This window comes from Eptatretus burgeri, chromosome 5, assembly GCF_056783735.1.
Source record: "Eptatretus burgeri isolate ZD-2024b chromosome 5, Ebu_testis_v1, whole genome shotgun sequence".
NCBI lineage: Eukaryota > Metazoa > Chordata > Myxini > Myxiniformes > Myxinidae > Eptatretus > Eptatretus burgeri.
The window spans coordinates 348,965-370,452 of NC_140965.1; the positions used below are offsets into that span (position 1 = coordinate 348,965).

General features: G+C 45.4%; 2 protein-coding genes across 7 annotated transcripts in view; one reads left to right on the forward strand and one right to left on the reverse strand.

Moving 5' to 3' along the window:
• The window catches only part of LOC147025676 (G1/S-specific cyclin-D2-like), a 55,683-nt gene extending 48,175 nt beyond the window's left edge, over positions 1-7,508 (reverse strand). The window contains exon 1 of one of the 2 annotated variants that reach the window (XM_085880349.1): positions 6,844-7,508. In XM_085880349.1, coding sequence (XP_085736475.1) covers positions 6,844-7,035 — 192 coding nt within the window. In that variant the 5' untranslated portion in view covers positions 7,036-7,508. The remainder of the gene's footprint in view (positions 1-6,843) is intronic. The other variant, XM_085880348.1, reaches the window with a different exon arrangement.
• Positions 7,509-8,049: 541 nt separating this feature from the next.
• LOC147025677 (transmembrane protein 19-like) overlaps positions 8,050-21,488 on the forward strand; it is a 104,866-nt gene continuing 91,427 nt past the window's right edge. For 2 of the 5 annotated variants that reach the window (XM_085880354.1, XM_085880350.1), the window contains exons 1-2: positions 8,050-8,264; positions 14,835-14,978. In XM_085880354.1, the coding sequence (XP_085736480.1) occupies positions 14,891-14,978 (88 nt within the window). In that variant the 5' untranslated portion in view covers positions 8,050-8,264; positions 14,835-14,890. Of the gene's footprint in view, positions 8,265-13,270; positions 13,439-14,144; positions 14,274-14,834; positions 14,979-18,510; positions 18,653-21,488 lie in introns of all 5 variants that reach the window. The other 3 variants (XM_085880353.1, XM_085880352.1, XM_085880351.1) reach the window with 3 other exon arrangements.

Below are 21,488 nucleotides of genomic sequence, written 5' to 3' on the forward strand. Positions count from 1 at the left end.
GAATCGGCATCATCTAAATCATATAAATTATGCAACGATTTCGACGAAATGAACAACTTAACATTACAATGGAACCTCGCAAATGTGTGCAAAAGTTTGAGGCTGTCGTGTTATCCCTTCTGGAGAAAATCCAATATGGCCGCCATACCACGTGACCTACGTCATCAAAATTTTCAAAGTATAAACATTAAGTGGAGAGTTATTAAATCGATGTTTCATTGAATTTTATCAAAGCATTGTTTTCATTTTATGACATTTCAAAAATGGGTGATTTTAAACTTTGGGGGGCTCTGGGGCCTCACTGGGGCCAAGTCCAGACATGCTATAAACATATTTGGAGTCCCCTGTTTATGTCCTATCTAAATCTGTCATTAAATTTTTCAACTCTCATTTGCATATTTTGCATATTTAATGAGGCGAATCGGCATCATTTAAAATCAAACAAATTAAATAACGATTTTGACTAAATCAACAACTTAACATTCCCATGGAATATCGGACATGTGTGCAAAAGCTTGAGGCTGTTGGGTTATCCCTTCTGGAGAAGAAGATGTTTTTAGGTTTTGGAGAAAATCCAATATGGCCACCATACCACATGACCTACGTCATCAAAATTTTCAAAGTATAAACTTCAGGTGGAGAGTTATTAAATGGTTAAGTTTCATTGAATTTTATCAAAGCATTGTTTTCATTTTATGACATTTCAAAAATGGGTGATTTTAAACTTTGGGGGGCTCTGGGGCCTCACTGGGGTCAAACACAGACATCGTATAAACATATTGGGAGTCCCCTATTTATGTCCGATCTAAAGGTGTCATTAAATTTTTTCAACTCTCATTTGCATATTTTGCATATTTAATGAGGTGAATCGGCATCATTTTAAATCATATAAATTAAATAACGATTTGAACCAAATTAACAAATTAACATTCCCATGGAACCTAGCAAATGTGTGCAAAAGATTGAGGCTGTCAGATTATCCCTTCTGGAGAAGATGTTTTTAGGTTTTTTTTTTTTTTTTTTTTTTGTATACCTTGGTCGAGGCTCGTATGAGAGCAAACACACAACTCACAGCAAGGAGGCATGAGACAAGAGGGGCGGGAGTGGAAGGGACAAAACAGTGGGGAACAGACACATTAGGTGAACTGTGGAAGGGAGAGGGATGGGGATGGGACGGGGAACATGGCGAAGAGAAGATGGACATTTCAGGGACTTTCAGGAAGGAAAGCAGGAGAAATGAAGGAAGTGGGCTTGGGTGGATTATCGGGGGTAGAAAAGATCGAGGATTTGGATGGGGGAAGATAAGAGGTGGTGGTGAACAGCTGTTTTGAAAGCCTGGAGGGAAGAATGGGAAAGAATAGAGTGAGGAAGTTTATTCCAAAGGCGGGAAAAAAGAGGAATGAAAGAGTGAAGATGAGCAGTGATTCGTGATTTTGGTAGTTTTACCAGAAGGGGGTTGTTGGTGGACCTTGAGCGCCCTGTGGAAATGTGGTGGGGACAAATCGCAGAGAGAGCAGGGGGGGCAAGACTGGAGAGGAGTCGGTAGAAGACAGAAAGACCACCGACCAACCTGCGGTGATTGAGTGAGAGGCCCAAAGACTCAGCTTCATTGCGGGAGATGCCGATGATCTTAAATGCCCTGGTTTCGACAGCGTTAAGCCGAGAAAGGTGGGAGGCAGGAGCACCAGCCCAGAGGGGAGAGCAGTACTCCATCAGGCTACGGACAAAAGCTTTGTAAGTGGTCAGGAGCTCAAGAGGGCCGAGGAAGGACTTAGCACGACGGAGGATTCCCAGTCGGCGACTGGCTTTTGAGGCGAGGTTGGAAATGTGACTTTCCCAGGAAAGGTCATGGCAGATAGTGAGACCTAGAAGCTTGAAAGAAAAGACTTCTTCCAGAGGATTGTTGAGAAAGTGGATGGGGGGGTTTTGTAAACGGTCCTTTCGAAGAGACATAGTGAGAGTGTGAGATTTGTCTGGATTGAAAGACATGTTCCACGTGTTGGACCAGTTTGTGATTTTATCCAGATCTGCAGTGAGCGAAGAAGCTGCTGCTTGCCGGTCTGAGGAATGACAGATGGCACGGCAGAGGGTGGAGTCGTCGGCAAAGAGAAATAGAGGATTTTCCAGAGAGTCCGAGAGATCATTGATGAAAACCAGAAAAAGAACAGGGCCCAGAACGCTACCTTGAGGAACTCCAGCCTGCACAGGAAGAGGGGATGAAAGAACTCCATTTAGGGCCACACGTTGACTGCGACAGGAGAGGAAGTCTGCGAGCCATGAGTGGAGATGGCCTTGAATACCATGGGAAGAGAGTTTGGTGAGTAGGGCAGGGTGCCAGACTGTGTCAAAAGCACGTGATATGTCCAGGGATACGGCTCGGATTTCCTGTCTGGCATTGAGGACCTCCATCCATTGATGGGAGAGCAGAAGCAGCATATCCAGGGTAGAGTGACCTGGTCTGAAACCAAATTGATGATTGGAAATCAAGCCATTGGAGAAGAGGAAGGATTTCATATCTGAAGCGATGATGGATTCCATCACCTTGCTGATGATTGGGAGAAGGCTGATTGGTCTGTAGTTATAGGGATCTGTTTTTGCACCTTTTTTATGCAGGGCAGTGATGTTAGCAGATTTCCAAGCAGATGGCAGATGACCTTGGGCAAATGAGAGGGTGAATAGAACAGAGAGAGGGTGAGCAAGAGCAGAAGAGCAGGCTTTGAGGACACGTGGGCTGATGCCGTCTGGACCGGTTGCAGAATCTGACTCGAGGTTTGAAAGCAAGCTCTCCACCTTGTCAGGAGAAAAGGATACAGAGTCCAGGGACAGTTGGGTGCGACTGGGTAAAGTGGGTAGAGATAGTGATGGGTTTAGGACACAAGATTTAGCTGCAAACACCGAGTTTAGACATTCAGCTTTATCACGTGTTTTTTTGTTTTGGATAAAATCCAATATGGCCACCATGCCACGTGATCTAAGTCATCAAATGTTTCATAGTATAAACTTCAGGTGGTGAGTAATTATCCTGTTAAGTTTCGTTCAATTTCATCCAACAGTTTTCCCTCCAGATCAGTCACAAAATCGGTCAGTAGAACATAAAACGCCTTTAATAATAATAATAATAATAATAATAATAATAATAATAATAATAATACTAACGAATTCAATAGGGCTTCAGCCATGCTTGAAGCCCTAATAATACTAACGAATTCAATAGGGCTTCAGCCATGCTTGAAGCCCGAACAAGTCTGGAGACGGCGATGGTTCACGAGCAATGGACACGGTTCGCCTTTTTCATTTTTTGACCTTCGAGGGAATGCCACGGGCAAACTGGCGGGAATCAGGAAAAACGTAAATGAAAGTTGTAGTACTCGAAGAGCACTACTTGCATACCAACTTTCATTCAAAACGGTTGAAAACCCTTGGGGCTCGATGCCTAATTTATTGATTTTTTGACATTTTCTAAGTTTGTGACCTTGACCTTGGGATGAAAATGAAAAATTGAGCTCCCTAGGGCTATGCAGGTGCCATTGGGCTAACCAAATACCGAAACCCCTGCCAGATTCGACAAACCCATTCAGAGAAGATGTAACTTGAAACCGGCTACCCCCTAAAAACACGTTTTTTTGGCGTGGCTCCACCCATAGCAGGTGCAGCACGCCCATTCTCAGGAAAACAAGAGATCATGATATAAACCTCCCACCAAAATTTTATCAGGATCGGATAAAACCCACGGAGCTATGCTCGGGACAGACAGACAGAGACAGAAATACACCCATAACGAATATCGTGGTCACTTACTGACTCGTGAACAAACAACAGGGATAGATTTAATCTATACCAAAATAAATAAAACATAATAACGGAGATAGATTTAATCTGTACCAAAATTAAACATAACAAGTCTGGAGATGGCGGCGATGGTTCACAAGCAATGAACACGGTTTGTCTTTTTTTATTTTTTGACCTTCAAGGGGACACCACGGGCAAACTGGCAGGAATCGGGAAAAACATAAATGATGAAAGTTGTAGTACTCGAAGACCACTACTTGCATACCAACTTCCATTCGAAACAGTTGAAAACCCTTGGAGCTCGATGCCCAATTTATTGATTTTTTTGACATTTTCTAAATTCGTGACCTTGCGACCTTGACCTTGGGACGAAAATGAAAAATCGAGCTCCGTGGGGCTATGCAGGTGCCATTGGGCTAACCAAATACCAAAACTCCTGCCAGATTCGACAAACCCCCTCGGAGAAGATGCAACTTGAAATCGGATACCCCCAAAAACACGTTTTTTGGGCGTGGCTCTGCCCATAATGGGTGCAGCACGCCCATTCTCAGGAAAACACAACAATATCATGATATAAACCTTCCACCCAAATTGTATCAGGATCGGATCAAAACCCACTGAGCTATGCTCGGGACAGACAGACACACACACACCCATAACGAATATAGTGGTCACTTACTGACTCGTGAACCAATAACGGAGATAGATTTAATATATACCAAAATAAATAAAACATGAGATAGATTTAATCTGCAGTAAAATAAAACAATCACGGAGATAGATTTAATCTGTATCAACATTAAACACAATTACGGAGATAGAGTTAATATATCCCAAAATAAATAAAACATAAGAGAGATAGATTTAATCTATACCAAAATAAATAAAACATAACAGGGATAGATTTAATCCACAACAAAATAAAAACATAACGGGGATAGATTTAATCTATATCAAAAAAAAAAAAAAACATGAGATAGATTTAATATATACCAAAATAAATAAAACATGAGATAGATTTAATCTGCAGTAAAATAAAACAATCACGGAGATAGATTTAATCTGTATCAACATTAAACACAATTACGGAGATAGAGTTAATATATCCCAAAATAAATAAAACATAATAAGAGAGATAGATTTAATCTATACCAAAATAAATAAAACATAACAGGGATAGATTTAATCCACAACAAAATAAAAACATAACGGGTATAGATTTAATCTATAAAAAAAAAAAAAAAAAAACATGAGATAGATTTAGTCTGCACTAAAATAAAACAATAACAGGGATAGATTTAATCTATACCAAAATAAATAAAACATAATAATATAACGGAGATCGATTTAATCTGTACCACAATTAAACACAATAGATTTGGTATAGATTTAATCTATACCAAAATAAATAAAGCATAATAACGGGGATATATTTAATCTACAGCAAAATAAATAAAACATAATAACGGAGATAGATTTAATATGTCCCAAAATAAATAAAACATAATAACAGAGATAGATTTAATCTATACCAAAATAAATTTTAAAAAATAACAGGGATAGATTTAATCCACACCAAAATAAATAAAACATAACAGGATAGATTTAATTTATACCAAAATAAATAAAACATAATAACGGAGATAGATTTAATCTATACCAAAACAAATTTTAAAAAACCATAATAACGGAGATAGATTTAATCTATAGCAAAATATATAAAACATAATAACGGAGATAGATTTAATCTACACCAAAATAAACAAAACATAACATTATTTTTAAAAGTATAATCACATTTTTTCGCATGTGTGGTTATCCACATATTTTAATGAACCAAAAGCCAGGATTAAAGGGGAGGGGCAGGGGGCGGTAGAATGTACCATTAAGCCAAATGTAATAACATCCATGGATTTAATACATACCGAAATGACAAAACAGATAAAACATTTAGCTATTACTTCAAAAAAAAATTGCACAAAAAAGATGAATTTTTTTTTTTTAAAGATGTAAAAAGAGAGGGATGAAATGTTAAAAACAAACAATCAAACAAGGTAGGGATGACATCACAATCCTCTTATGGATTCCCATCATGACATGTTCTGACATTATACTTTTGTTGTGGGATTGTGATGGAACAACGTGAAAAGATGTCGTGATGGGAATCCGAAAGAGGATTGTGTCGTGTTGTGGCCTCGTAATGTGGTGTCATCCCCATGATGTGATCATCGTGATTGTGTCATCCCCGTGATGCGATGTCATCCCCGTGATGTGATCATCGTGATGCGATGTCATCCCCGTGATGTGATCATCGTGATGCGATGTCATCCCTGTGATTTGATCATCATGATGCGATGTCATCACCGTGATGTGATCATCGTGATGTGGTGTTATCCCCGTGATGTGGTCATCGTGATGCGGTCATCTTGATGTGGTGTGATGTCATCCCCTTGATGTAATGTGGTCGTGATGTGGTATCATACTGTCATCCCTCCCTCGTTTGGTTGTTTAATTTGAGATTTTATCCCTGAATGTTTTCACATTTAAAATAATTTTTGTTCGTTCGGTCATTTTCTTGTTATTCCCGTTTTTCACTGAATTTTATTGAAATACAGTACTTCAGCGTAGCTGAATGTTTAGTAAACTGATACACTCCAAAACGTCGTCCATGAAGCAGCCAAGTGGGACAGACAGGCGAGCTGAGGAAACCTCAAAATGTTGGTCATCTCGACATGATCCCAGTTACATTTTAAAAATAAGAACAAACTGTGCGTTGTGGGAGGACAGTGTGCCACCTGGTGCCACCTGCTCAAAGAGATTACAACCAACGGGACAAAGGAATTAAATATTCACACGATCCCGATGTCCGGACACACTCTGTGAGGACATGTCCCCGCTCGTCTCACTTCCCGCCGTTTTATGCGCGTCACACGATCCCGATGTCCTCACAGAGTGTGTAAGGGATTCGGAACATCAGGAGCCCATTTTTGTCGGATCGTGACGTCGGAAGGCGGATCGTGACGTCAGCGCACGTACTGTCCGCTCTGGACTCACTTCCAGCATCCAGTCGGCCAGAATCCGCCGCATGTACGGCTTGATGTCCTTCTGGACGCACTTGAAGTACGAGGTGCGGGGGAGGTAACGCTCCTCGAGCGCCAGCAGCTGCAGCAGGACCCGCGGGTCCTCGAGCAGCGAGCGGTCCCGCGCGGCCCGAACCGAAGGACCCTCCACGCACAGTAACTCCATGGGGCACGTCGCCCGCGCACGGTCCTCCCGGGGAGCGCGGCTGGTCCCGAGGATGTGACGTTGGGAGATTTTTTCCTCAAATAAAGTACGATCGTCCACACATGTTTTATTTAATTGTGAACCGCGAGCTCACGAGCTCCGAACAATTCCCATCGGTAAAAACACCTCAAGGGAAAAGCGCGCGCTTGACGCGCGTGTCACGATGACGTCACTTCGATAACACCGTTTAAGTGAGCGCACGTGCGCGTTAATCTTCTTCTTCTTCCGGAATGTTTTCATGTCCAAAAAACATTGAAAACACAAACGAGGACGTTGATCGATCACGGCGTACACCTCGTACGGTCAAAGACGATGAAACAGCGTTCCGAACAGCTTTTCACCCTCGATATGGGACATTTCATCCAAAATACCAGGAAAACGACGTCGTTTTCCTGCGGTTTGTGGTCGGAGATGAACCGTGCATGTCCCCCCTCCCCCGCCTTTCATCGTGACGTTTAATCAGAAAATTCATCTTTACTCGTGATCCTTGGTGAGAGATGTGGGGAATTTTAATGTATATCTCTCAACACGTAAAACCATCAGGTTTGGTACAAATCATTTATTTAATGAAACGCGTCATCAGGTGTTCTCAGTGTGGACGAAAACTTCATCTGTGACGTGGAACGAGGCTTCGTTGTGTTTTGGGGAATCTCGTGTGAACAAACAACAAACCCGTGAATATGTCAAATTAACCTCGGGAATACAAACGGGACATGTTACACACAAACATATCGCATCGATGTTCACATTAGAAGGGAGAGGTAAAAAAAAAAAGGAAAACGTTGGGCGGTGTATAAGCAAAGACGTTAAAATGGCGCCAAAAATCAAACCACGCTGTTTTATTGGATAACATCAAAGGATTGTTATTATTACCAAGTATACCTTATTACGGGGAAGGTTGATGCTTCCACCTGTGTTCGTTTTTCATCGTTTTTAATTTTTCACAAACAATCTCGTTTTGCAGTGGAACAAGAGGTAGGGTCGATTGGGCGGTGTATAGCGCGCAAACCGTTTTCGGAGTTGATGCGGTCGCGATCTTCCGTGTGTCGTCTCGTGTTTATACGGAATACAAAGTGAAACTTCAACACCAAAGTTAACATTGAATGTTAGTAAAAAGGGAACCCTGACGATGATCGGAACGATTGGACGGCAGAGGCGGCAGATGTTTGAGTGATTGCTCCGTTCGTCAGGTAGTTTCACTTGTTACACGAACAAAGGGGGTCACATCGTTGTGTGAGCACCACAGTGGGGGTGCATTGGTGGGGTGGGGGGGGTAGGGCAGTGAGGCCACGCAGTGGTGGGGTGGGGGGTAGGGCAGTGAGGCCACGCAGTGAGGCCACGCAGTGGTGGGGGTAGGGTAGTGAGGCCACGCAGTGGTGGGGGGGGTAGGGTAGTGAGGCCACGCAGTGGTGGGGGGGATAGGGTAGTGAGGCCACGCAGTGGTGGGGGTGGGTAGGGTAGTGAGGCCATTCAGTGGTGGGGGGGAGGAGTGAGGCCATTCAGTGGTGGGGGGAGGGAGTGAGGCCATTCAGTGGTGGGGGGAGGGAGTGAGGCCATTCAGTGGTGGGGGGAGGGAGTGAGGCCATTCAGTGGTGGGGGGGGGGAGGGAGTGAGGCCATTCAGTGGTGGGGGGAGGGAGTGAGGCCATTCAGTGGTGGGGGGAGGGAGTGAGGCCATTCAGTGGTGGGGGGAGGGAGTGAGGCCATTCAGTGGTGGGGGGAGGGAGTGAGGCCATTCAGTGGTGGGGGGAGGGAGTGAGGCCATTCAGTGGTGGGGGGAGGGAGTGAGGCCATTCAGTGGTGGGGGGAGGGAGTGAGGCCATTCAGTGGTGGGGGGAGGGAGTGAGGCCATTCAGTGGTGGGGGGAGGGAGTGAGGCCATTCAGTGGTGGGGGGAGGGAGTGAGGCCATTCAGTGGTGGGGGGGAGGAGTGAGGCCATTCAGTGGTGGGGGGAGGGAGTGAGGCCATTCAGTGGTGGGGGGAGGGAGTGAGGCCATTCAGTGGTGGGGGGAGGGAGTGAGGCCATTCAGTGGTGGGGGGGAGGGAGTGAGGCCATGCAGTGGTGGGGGGGAGGGAGTGAGGCCATGCAGTGGTGGGGGGGAGGGAGTGAGGCCATGCAGTGGTGGGGGGAGGGAGTGAGGCCATGCAGTGGTGGGGGGGATAGGGTAGTGAGGCCACGCAGTGGTGGGGGTGGGTAGGGTAGTGAGGCCACGCAGTGGTGGGGGTGGGTAGGGTAGTGAGGCCATTCAGTGGTGGGGGGGGAGGGAGTGAGGCCATTCAGTGGTGGGGGGAGGGAGTGAGGCCATTCAGTGGTGGTGGGGGGGAGGGAGTGAGGCCATTCAGTGGTGGGGGGGGAGGGAGTGAGGCCATTCAGTGGTGGGGGGGAGGGAGTGAGGCCATTCAGTGGTGGGGGGAGGGAGTGAGGCCATTCAGTGGTGGGGGGGAGGGAGTGAGGCCATTCAGTGGTGGGGGGGAGGGAGTGAGGCCATTCAGTGGTGGGGGGAGGGAGTGAGGCCATTCAGTGGTGGGGGGGAGGGAGTGAGGCCATTCCAGTGGTGGGGGGAGGGAGTGAGGCCATGCAGTGGTGGGGGGAGGGAGTGAGGCCATGCAGTGGTGGGGGGGGAGGAGTGAGGCCATGCAGTGGTGGGGGGGAGGGAGTGAGGCCATGCAGTGGTGGGGGGAGGGAGTGAGGCCATGCAGTGGTGGGGGGGGGAGTGAGGCCATGCAGTGGTGGGGGGAGGGAGTGAGGCCATGCAGTGGTGGTGGGGGGAGGGAGTGAGGCCATGCAGTGGTGGGGGGAGGGAGTGAGGCCATGCAGTGGTGGGGGGGGAGGGAGTGAGGCCATGCAGTGGTGGGGGGAGGGAGTGAGGCCATGCAGTGGGGGGTAGGGTAGTGAGGCCACACAGTGGTGGGGGAGTAGGGTAGTGAGGCCACTCAGTGGTGGGGTGGGGGTAGTGAGGCCATTCAGTGGTGGGGGGGAGGGAGTGAGGCCATGCAGTGGTGGGGGGAGGGAGTGAGGCCATGCAGTGGTGGGGGGAGGGAGTGAGGCCACGCAGTGGCGCAGTGTGAGGGGGTAGTGAGTTCATGTAGTGGTGGGGGGGATAGTGACGCCATGCAGTGATGGGGTGGGGGTAGTGAGGCCATTCAGTGGTGGGGTGGTGGTAGTGAGGCCATGCAGTGGTGGGGGGGGAGTGAGGCCATGCAGTGGTGGGGGGGGAGGGAGTGAGGCCATGCAGTGGTGGGGGGAGGGGAGTGAGGCCATGCAGTGGTGGGGGGGAGGGAGTGAGGCCATGCAGTGGTGGGGGGGGAGGAGTGAGGCCATGCAGTGGTGGGGGGAGGAGGTGAAGCCATGCAGTGGTGGGGGGGAGGAGTGAAGCCATGCAGTGGTGGGGGGGAGGAGTGAAGCCATGCAGTGGTGGGGGGAGGGAGTGAGGCCACGCAGTGGCGCAGTGTGAGGGGGGGGGCAGTGAGGTCATGTAGTGGTGGGTGGGATAGTGAGGTCATGCAGTGGTGGGGGGTAGTGAGGCCATGCAGTGGTGGGGGGTAGTGAGGACATGCAGTGATGGGGTGGGGGTAGTGAGGCCATGCACTGGTGAGGTGGGGAGTAGTGAGGCCATGCAGTAGTGAGGCCATGCCGTAGTGGGGGGGTCGTGAGGCTACGCAGTGGTGGGGGGGTCGTGAGGTCATGCAGTGGTTGTGGGGATAGTGATGTTATGCAGTGGTGGGGGGGTAGTGAGGTCATGCAGTGGTGGGGGGGTAGTAAAGTCATGCAGTGGTGGGGGGGATAGTGAGGTCATGCAGTGGTGGGAGGGATAGTGAGGTCATGCAGTGGTGGGGGGGTAGTGAGGTCATGCAGTGGTGGGAGGGATAGTGAGGTCATGCAGTGGTTGGGGGGTAGTGAGGCCATGCAGTAGTGGGAGGGAGTAGTGAGGCCATGCAGTAGTGGTGGGGGGTAGCGAGGCCATGCATTAGTCGGGCGGGGGCAAGGGGTGGGTAGCGAGGGCATGCAATGGTGCAGGGGGTGGGTAGTGAGGCAAATTTTTGAGGAAGAGCGTGGGTTTGGGGGGGGGGTTGTAAGGCCATGCAGTGGTCAAGGGGTAGCGATGACAAGCAGTGGTTGAGGTGGAAGCAAGGGTCGCTATATTTTAGATCGTGAAGGATATATACAAAATACAGTAAGTTCAAAAGAATAGACAGTGGTCAGGGGCCACAGCCTGAGAGTAAGGAAGGGGAGAGTAAAGATGGTTGTGAGGCAGGGGACTTTCACTTTGAGGTTAGTTAATGCATGGAATGGTCTCCCTGGAAAGGTAGTGGCAGCATCAAGTAGAGATATGTTTAAATTTGAATTGTATAGGTACCTGGAAGTTGTGGAGATAGAGGGGTAGAGGGATGTTGGCAGGACTTTCAGGTAGCTTGAACATTGTTGGGTGATTGTGTGCAGTGGCCTGAAAATGTATTCACCCCACTCCAAAGTTTTTACATTTTGATGCCACCTGAGTTTATTTTATTTCATGATGGTTTCAAATGAAACTTGATAGTTTGAGTCTTCACAAACGACTCCAAAGTGATGAAGCTGAAAAATTCAGATAAACCGTGAATAAGTGAGATTAACAAAGAAATCCGATAATTCTCAGTGGTACAAATGTTCAACCCCTTTCCCTAATTAACCCCAAATCACTTCAGGAGTAAATTATTTGTTTGAAAGGTTTAAAAGTGAGTGTAATAGATTTCACCTGTATGTAGTCAGTGGTTTAACATAAAAATTAATCTCCCACACTTATCTCGGGAGTTTTAAGGTTTAACTCACTTGGGAAACCAACAAGGCAAACATGAAGACCAAGGAGCTTTCCAAATAAGTCGACCATAAAGTGGTGGAGAAGCACTGTTCAGGAGAGGGTTATATAACTTAAAATATTCGAGTCGTCGGATCCGGATCCCGCAGTTTCCCCCAGAAACCAGAAGTTTCCCCCAGCCAACCCCACAATAATGTGGTAATAATTGTGGCCATTAAACAATAAGGATATTGTTACGGACTCGGGTTCGAGGCTCGCCACGAGGGAAGCACTTGGGTCCCTCGTGAATGCCTGGCCCTGAGACCACCGGGCACAGCTAACTGCGCATCGACGGGTTGCAAAGCAACCACGAACGTCGATTGGCACTGCCAATCCTGGCAGGGTTACACTTCCTCGCGTGATACCTTACCTGTGGACAGCCAAACCAAGGGGGATCTCGTGCCCTCAGTGCACACCTGGATTACTGCCGAGCAAAACAGTGAGTGTGCACTAGCTAATAAGAGCAAACTAATGGGGTAGAATTTTCCGGCTAAACTAACGTACAGACCATACTAGACCAATAAAAGAAAAGACAAAATGAGCTTGGTATATTTATAACATCAGCAATTTATTTATAAGGGTGGAGAAAAGTATGTGTAGCAGTAAAATGGTTTTATTGAGCAATATGTACAGCAGGGAAAGCAAGGATTTGTGGGGTGCAGCAAAATAAATGCAGTCATATACAAACAGACGACACAGGGCAGAGCTAAACCAATATAAAGAACTTGCACATTCTTAACTTATGCAGACATCACAGATGCCATGAGACACACACCTGAGGAAATTAGAGAACAAGAAAGAGGAGAGGCGGTTGAGCCGTATTTAACCTCTTACAATAACTGGCGCAGCCGATGGACCTATGCTTCCCAGTCGCTGAGAAGGGTGGAGGAGGTAAGAAAACTCGGGGTGTCTATGGTGCGTGAGTGGGAGTTGTTGGTCTTAATAGAGTTCTCTCATCCCTTCTTCTTGTCCAGGCTGGAGTTCCTCAAGGTAGGGTTCTGGGCCCTGTGCTTTTTCTGGTTTTCATCAATGATATCTCTGACTGGAAAATCCTCTTTAACTCAAAGCTGTGTCCAATCAAAGTGGGGTTGCATCAAATTGGGACGTCTTGGTACCCGGTTATCACTGCCGGCAGTTATAAAGTGGCAGTTTGCAGTTCTAATCATGTCTGTTATTTATGTAACACACCAGCACACAAACATCACACAAAGCTCTGCAAACCTTATACAAAACAAGTCCTGGCGAGGGTCGACAATCTCTGATTGCTCCTCTTCTTGTTTTAAAAATGTTTTTGGCTCACCTGCAACGAAGTTCCGGGAAGCTTACGGGATGGCGCGTCATCCGTTCATCCGTCTGTCCGTACAGAAACACTTGCAACTTCTTCTCTGAAACTACACACATGATTTCGATGAAACTTCACCGCAACCTTCACCATCTGTGATATACCAACGTTTGTTTCTGGCATTAAAACATCAGGGTCTGGGGGGGGGGTGTACAGAGGGGTTGCCCCCCTCCCCCACCCATCCAAAAGAGGTATTTGCATTCTTCTCAGAAACTACACACACAATTCCGATGAAACTTGACCACAACAGTCATCACCCATGATGTCCTAAAGTCTGTTTACGATGTTAAAGATATCGCGGTCTGAGGGCGTGTATGGGGGGGGGGAGGGTTTCCCTCAAAATATGTATTTGCTTTCTTCTCCGAAACCACACACACACAATTTTGATGAAACTTGACCACAACCTTCATCACCCATGATGTACCAAAGTTTGTTCACACTATTTTAAAAGTCGGGGGGTTTATTGGGGGGTTTGTGCCCCAAAAAAAGTATTTGCGATAACATTGGTTTTTTGGTGCATCTTGCTGATTCTGTCTCACGTTGACTTCCTCTTCAGTGGAATTATTCTAGCAGGTGAGCACCCAGGGTATTGCCCCTATTTTTATTATTATGACTTGTGTTCCCTTTCCACTGATGCAAGGGAGAGGTAATTTTGTGACGCAATATATGATTATGATGGAGATAATTCCACGAGAGTTCCTTTCTGTGTATTGTATGTCTCCCCAGGGTCTTTAAAAACCGTCCCAATGTATGAAAAAAATAGAAATGAAATACCACAATAACGAGGCGACGGATTCAATGGTTGTATTCATTATTTAGATAAACCCATTATTCTGCACTTGCCTTTGAGCTCTCTCACCTGGTTAAAATGTCAACCTCCTGGTGTTTTGCAAGCAGGGTGATCTTGACCCCCAGCCACGTGTGTGACGTCCATGGGAAGGACATTAAGCCTGAGGCACTGTCTGCCAGCACTGGCTGGCTATTTGTGGATGCTAAAGATTCCACAGTCTATTTTGTGAAGAGTAGGTGAGTTATTGCCAGTACCTTGAACAAATTCCTGCCGTTGCCTACAAGGGGGGGGGGCATTTCATCAGTGGCAAAGCTGTGCCTCAGCAATGATGCAACCAGCAGCTCTAATTCACAATTAATTTCTCCATAATAATATTAATTTGATGATATTCATGAGCACCATCGAGCTGGCTATTTGATCCAGTGGTGAAAGGAAAGTTTCATTCTCCATTGACTTTTATGGATTTGAATCTTATAGCAAGCTGCTCACTCCTCCACAAATGTCAAGTGTAGCAAACACCCTCGGCATGATTTGTGTGGCTTTGTTCTGCTTACCAATGGACTGATTTGGCATTTTCGTTTTTTTAACCATGAGGACCACACTTTAACCAGAATGACATGTTCTTACATCATCGCCGCTGCACAGCACACCATGCAATGACCACAGACGTTCATTGTGCATTGAGTATTTCAGGTTACAAAAATGTCACAGAGGGTTTGAAGCCAAAAGTGGTGTCTGTCGCCAAAACTCATTCTTTTTTTTGTTTTGTCAAATATTTTGATGTGTATTGGTTGCAGATGTGGAGTTACAAGGGAACCCATGGTTTGTGGGATTGTGTGCTGAAATCATCACCATGGTAATGAACGTAATCACCCTATGCACCATCATTGCTGCATCACTTGGTGTCTGGCTTGCCTCACTTGCTGCAAACACGTATTATGGTAAGCCAATTGATTATGGATTTGGTGTGTGCGTGCGTGCGTGCGTGCCCACAACCATATCTCGGACATGTACGGACTGATTTTATTTGTGCTTGGCACAAAGACAACACATAATGGTAAGCATTGGCACATCATTTTGTTTCTCGATGCGATCAAAGATTACCGACTGGCAGCCATTGTAGTTGTTAAAAAATTCCTGGTGTCGAACACGTCAACCATTTCTCAGACATGCATTGATCGATCTTGTTCAAACTGGGCAAAGAGATGAAGAGTGATGGCTTAGAAAAACTTGTCATTTTTTTTTTCGAGATTACATCCAAGATGGCCGACTGGCAGCCATTTTAGTTGTAAAAATACCCGATGTTGAACATGTTGTCAACCATTTCTCAGACATGCATTTACAGATGATATTCAAACTTGGCACACAAACAATAGATTATGGCTTACATGTGCACATCATTTCTTTTTCAAATCAGATCCAAGATGGCTGACTGGTTTTTTATTTTTTTATTTTTTTTTTTTTTTTGTATACCTTGGTCGAGGCTCGTATGAGAGCTAACACACAACTCACAGCAAGGAGGCATGAGACAAGAGGGGCGGGAGTGGAAGGGACAAAACAGTGGGGAACAGACACATTAGGTGAACTGTGGAAGGGAGAGGGATGGGGATGGGACGGGGAACGTGGCGAAGAGAAGATGGACATTACAGGGACTTTCAGGAAGGAAAGCAGGAGAATTGAAGGAAGTGGGCTTGGGTGGATTATCAGGGGTAGAAAAGATCGAGGATTTGGATGGGGGAAGATAAGAGGTGGTGGTGAACAGCTGTTTTGAAAGCCTGGAGGGAAGAATGGGAAAGAATAGAGTGAGGAAGTTTATTCCAAAGGCGGGAAAAAGAGGAATGAAAGAGTGAAGATGAGCAGTGATTCGTGATTTTGGTAGTTTTACCAGAAGGGGGTTGTTGGCGGACCTTGAGCGCCTTGTGGAAATGTGGTTGGGACAAATCGCAGAGAGAGCAGGGGGCAAGGCTGGAGAGGAGTCGGTAGAAGACAGAAAGACCACCGACCAACCTGCGGTGATTGAGTGAGAGGCCCAAAGACTCAGCTTCATTGCGGGAGATGCCAATGATCTTAAAAGCCCTGGTTTCGACAGCGTGAAGCCGAGAAAGGTGGGAGGCAGGAGCACCAGCCCAGAGGGGAGAGCAGTACTCCATCAGGCTACGGACAAAAGCTTTGTAAGTAGTCAGGAGCTCAAGAGGGCCGAGGAAGGACTTTGCACGACGGAGGATTCCCAGTCGGCGACTGGCTTTTGAGGCAAGGTTGGAAATGTGACTTTCCCAGGAAAGGTCATGGCAGATAGTGAGACCCAGAAGCTTGAAAGAAAAGACTTCTTCCACAGGATTGTTGAGAAAGTGGATGGAGGGGTTTTCTAAACGGTCCTTTCGAAGAGACATAGTGAGAGTGTGAGATTTGTGTGGATTGAAAGACATGTTCCACGTGTTGGACCAGTTTGTGATTTTATCCAGATCTGCAGTGAGCGAAGAAGCTGCTGCTTGCCGGTCTGAGGGATGACAGATGGTACGGCAGAGGGTGGAGTCATCGGCAAAGAGAAATAGAGGATTTTCCAGAGAGTCCGAGAGATCATTGATGAAAACCAGAAAAAGAACAGGGCCCAGAACGCTACCTTGAGGAACTCCAGCCTGCACAGGAAGAGGGGATGAAAGAACTCCATTTAGGGCCACACGTTGACTGCGACAGGAGAGGAAGTCTGCGAGCCATGAGTGGAGATGGCCTTGAATACCATGGGAAGAGAGTTTGGTGAGTAGGGCAGGGTGCCAGACTGTGTCAAAAGCACGTGATATGTCCAGGGATACGGCTCGGATTTCCTGTCTGGCATTGAGGACCTCCATCCATTGATGGGAGAGCAGTAGCAGCATATCCAGGGTAGAGTGACCTGGTCTGAAACCAAATTGATGATTGGAAATCAAGCCATTGGAGAAGAGGAAGGATTTCATGTCTGAAGCGATGATGGATTCCATAACCTTGCTGATGATTGGGAGAAGGCTGGTGGCCATTGGTGGCCATTTTGTTACTTCAATGGAGTCGAGAGATTAAATTAACTTAGAGTCGAGATTAAATTAAAATCTATAGTAGTTAATGCATGGAATGGCCTCCCTGGAAAGGTAGTGGCAGCAGAAAAAGTCGATAAGTTGAAATTAGAATTAGATAGGTACCTGGAAGTTATGGAGATAGAGGGGGTATGGGGATGTTGATAGGACTTTTAGGTAGTTTGAGCATTCATGGGTGATTGTGTGCATGTGTAAGGAGTGCTGTTGGTGGGGGTTTGTCAAGGGGGGTTGTGTGGTTGATGTGTGTTTTTAACCAAGCCCATGCTCTCTTCCCTGAAGGGAAGAAAGAAAAAAAAATACAAAACAAAAAACCCCAAAAAATCAAACTAACAATCAAACAAAGAAAATTATTTATTTCATTAATTAAATACATTTTTTTTGCATTTTCTTCCTTGGATCTTGTGCAGATAAATTAATATGGCGTTTGCGCAGGCATGATTGGCTGAATGGCCTCCACCTGTGTTTGATTCCCTTGTAAATGTGTTCCCAACCATTTCTAAGACATGCATGGTCAGATTTTGTTCAGACTTGGCACAAGCACAGTACATAATAGCATACACGTGCACCTCACTTTATTTTGCGATCAGATCAAAGATGGCCGACTGTTAGACTGGCGGCCATTTTAGTTGTAAAAAAAAAATTAAAAATTCCTGGTATCGAACACATCCTCAACCATTTATCTGAGTTGCATTTACCGATCTTGTTCAAACTTGGCACATAGGTAACGAATGAGAGCTTACATGTGAACGGCATTTTCTTTCGACACCAGATCGAATATAGCCGACTGGCAGCCATTTTAGTTGTAAAAAACCCGATGTTGCACACATCCTCAACCATTTCTTGGACATGCATTTACCAATGTTGTTCAATCTTTGCGAGCAGAAAATCAATGATGGCTTACACATGCACGTCATTTTTTCTCGAGATCAGAAGCAAAATGGCCGACTGGTGGCCATTTTAGTTGTAAAAAACCCGATGTTGAACACGTTCTCAACCATTTCTTGGACATACATTTACCAATGTTGTTCAAACTTGGCACGCAGATAAAAAATGAAGGCTTACATATGCACATCATTTTCTTTTGAGAACAGATCCAAGATGGCCGACTTGTGGCCATTTTGTTGCATAAATGTGTCCCCAACCATTTCTCAGACTTGCATGTACCGATCGTGTTCAGACTTGGCAGAAGCACAGTACATAATGGCATACATGTGCACCTCACTTTATTTTGCGATCTGATCAAAGATGGCTGATGCGCATTTCTGTCAGAAAGATGCGATCTGATCTCGTCGACTGGCAGCTGTTTCAGTTATACATAAATGTGGGCTAGCCCTTTAACTCCGTACAGCAACATTGCTAAAACAACAGGGACTGTGATATTTTATGGTTCTTTTTACTTGTTTTCCAGAGGGACAGTGCATGTACTTTTGCCATGTATCGAACCAAGCAGCTTGTGGAGTGTTCGTGAAGTGGCTTAAGCACTCAAGCAAGCATTCCAATGGAACGGTTCATAAGGAACGGCTGGCTGGCAAATGATAGCAAGATTATGGGTAATGGGACACAACCAGAAAAACAAAAACATCGCTAATTTCTTAATATTTTCAGATATCACTCCAGATTTCGATACTTACAGTGCCTTCAGAACGTATTCACGTCCCGTGACTTTTTTCACATTTTGTTGTGTTTCAGCCTGAATTAAAAATGGATTAAACTTAAATTTTTTGTCACCAATCTACACAAAATACCCCATAATGAGAAAGTGAAAACATGTTTTTGGAATTTTTTACATATTACTTAAAACTGAAAAGCTTTAATGTCTTGCATCAATAAGTATTCAACCCCCGTTGCTATGACACTCCATATGGAGCTCAGATGCATCCTTGAGATGTCTCTACAACTTGATTAGACTCAACCGGTGACCAATTCATCTGATTGGACATGATTTATAAAGAAACACACCTTTCTATATGAGGTCCCACAGTTGACAGTGCATGTCGGAGCAGAAATTCTACCATGAAGTCCAAGGAACTGTCCGTAGAACTCCGACATTGAAATGTGAGGAGGCATAGATCTGGGGAATGGTATAAAACAATTTCTAGTGTTGAAACTTCCCAAGAGCACATTGAACTCCATCATTAGGAAATGGAAAGAATGTGGAACTACCCACACTTTTTCTTGAGCTGGCCGTCCGGCCAAACTGGGCAAGAATGACTTTAGTCAGGGAGGTGACCAAGAACCCAGGAACCACTCTGACAGAGCTGCAGAGTTCCTTGGCTAAGATGGGAGAACCTGCCAGAAAGACACCAATCTCTGCAGCGCTTCACAAATCTAGGCTTCATGGGAAAGTTGCCGGGCAGAAACCACTCCTGAGAGAAAGGCACATGACAGCACACGTGGAGTTTGCAAAAAGGCATGCGAAAGACTCGAAGAGCATGATGGCAAACAATTCTGTGGTCTGATGCAATGAAAAGTGAACTCTTTGGCCTGAATGCAAAGTACTACATCTGATGGAAACCGAACACAGCACTACCCATCTAACACCATCCCGACTGTGAAGCATAGTGGTGGTGGCATCATATTATGGGGATGATTTTTAGCGGCAGGGACTGGGAGACTTGGAAGGATAGAAGGAACAATGAATGGAGGCAAATACAGAGAAATCCTTGAGGAGAACCTGCTTCAAAGTGCAAACGACCTTAACTGTGGTGAAGATTTACCTTCCAAGACGATGACCCCAAGATTACAACCAAAGCAACACTGGAATGGCTTCAGAACAAGAATGTGAAAGTCCTTGAGTGGCGCAGCCAAAGCCCAGACTTGAATCCCATTGAGAATTGATGGAAACACTTGAACATTGCTGGTCACCGACACTCCCCATCCAACTTGATAGAGCTTGAGCAAATCTACAAGGAAGAATGGGTGAAAATCCCCAAATACAGATTGCAAAGCTGATACAGATGTACCCAAGAAGACTTGAAGCGGTAAATCGCTGCCAAAGGAGCTTCTATTGACTCAGAGGGTTGAACACTTATTGATGCAGAACATTCCAGCTTTTCATTTTTAATTAATTTGTAAAAGTTTCTAAAAGCATGTTTTCACTTTGTCATTATGGGGTATTTTGTGGAGATCAGTGATTAAAAAAAATCTAAGTTTAATCTTATATATTATTTCCGAGTTTGTGGTTTCGTGTCGCGCTGTCTTCGACTTTGTTCTGCGCTCGAGTAACGTGATATTCGGCTTACATTATCTCAAAGACCATATGAGGTGCATGGTACAAAAAAAAGTAAATAAAATGGTTCTGAAACAGTGAAATTGTATTCCACTTACTGCATTCAAATAAAATTACTACTGATACTCTGCATCAGTTCCTTTCTCAAACACACCCACCCCAACATATCGCGCAGAGTATGGGTTATGCTCGTAAATTTTTAAATTCAAGCTGTAACGCAACAAAATATGAAGAAAGTCAAAGGATGGGACTACTTTCTGAAGGTACAATGTACAAGTGCATGAGATCAGACCTTGAACGCCAAAGTCATTCTTCATTCTGTACTTTAATTTATCCATGACAGGTCATTGTGGAAAATTGCATTATAAAATCACTCCGAGCTCCTAATTTGAAAACAATAGCACTTACAAAAGCGATGTATACAGCGAGTAGTAGGTATGAAGATCAGGTATTTGATGGTGTGAGTAAGAAATGTGAAAAAATGTTAGCGCTTTTTTGTTAAGAAACTGTTGTGGCCTGTTCCAAATCAAGGCATTGTTGAGCTGTCCAAACAAAATGGTGGCTCAAGACTGCAGCAAGCTAACGAAGGGCTGACCAAGATGGTGTGCCGCCATCTTCATAAGGCTTATTTTTTTTTTTTTGTGATGAGCACCCTCTAAATTGTCCTCAAAAGGTGTGTTTAAATTAACCCAAACACTCAATTTTCACTCTTGCACTTACTTGGAGTTCCCTTGGTATGCATGCAGAGTTTGGGGCCATGAGGTTTCGTAGTTTTGTAGTGAACTAGGACACACTAACTGACACACTGACACACACTGACATTTATTATTATAGATATTTTTTTTCCATTTGTAAAATAAATTTTCCGTTTGACACCAGATTCAGTGGTACATTGGTTGTAGCATCCACTGTGATTCTGGGAGGTTCGTGTTTCAATTCCGACCATGGTTGAGTGTCTTATTACGACCATGGTCGGATTCTGACGAAAGGTTTAAACAATTGGTACGTGTTACTTCCATTGCTTGATGCTAAACATTTAAATAAAAGATCATGGACAAACAAGTATAGATTTAGCATCCATGATAGGGGGGCAGGTGTGTGGATAGGGGCATGGTGTAAATCTTTCCTTCATTGCCTTGCTGATTGTAGAGACAAAA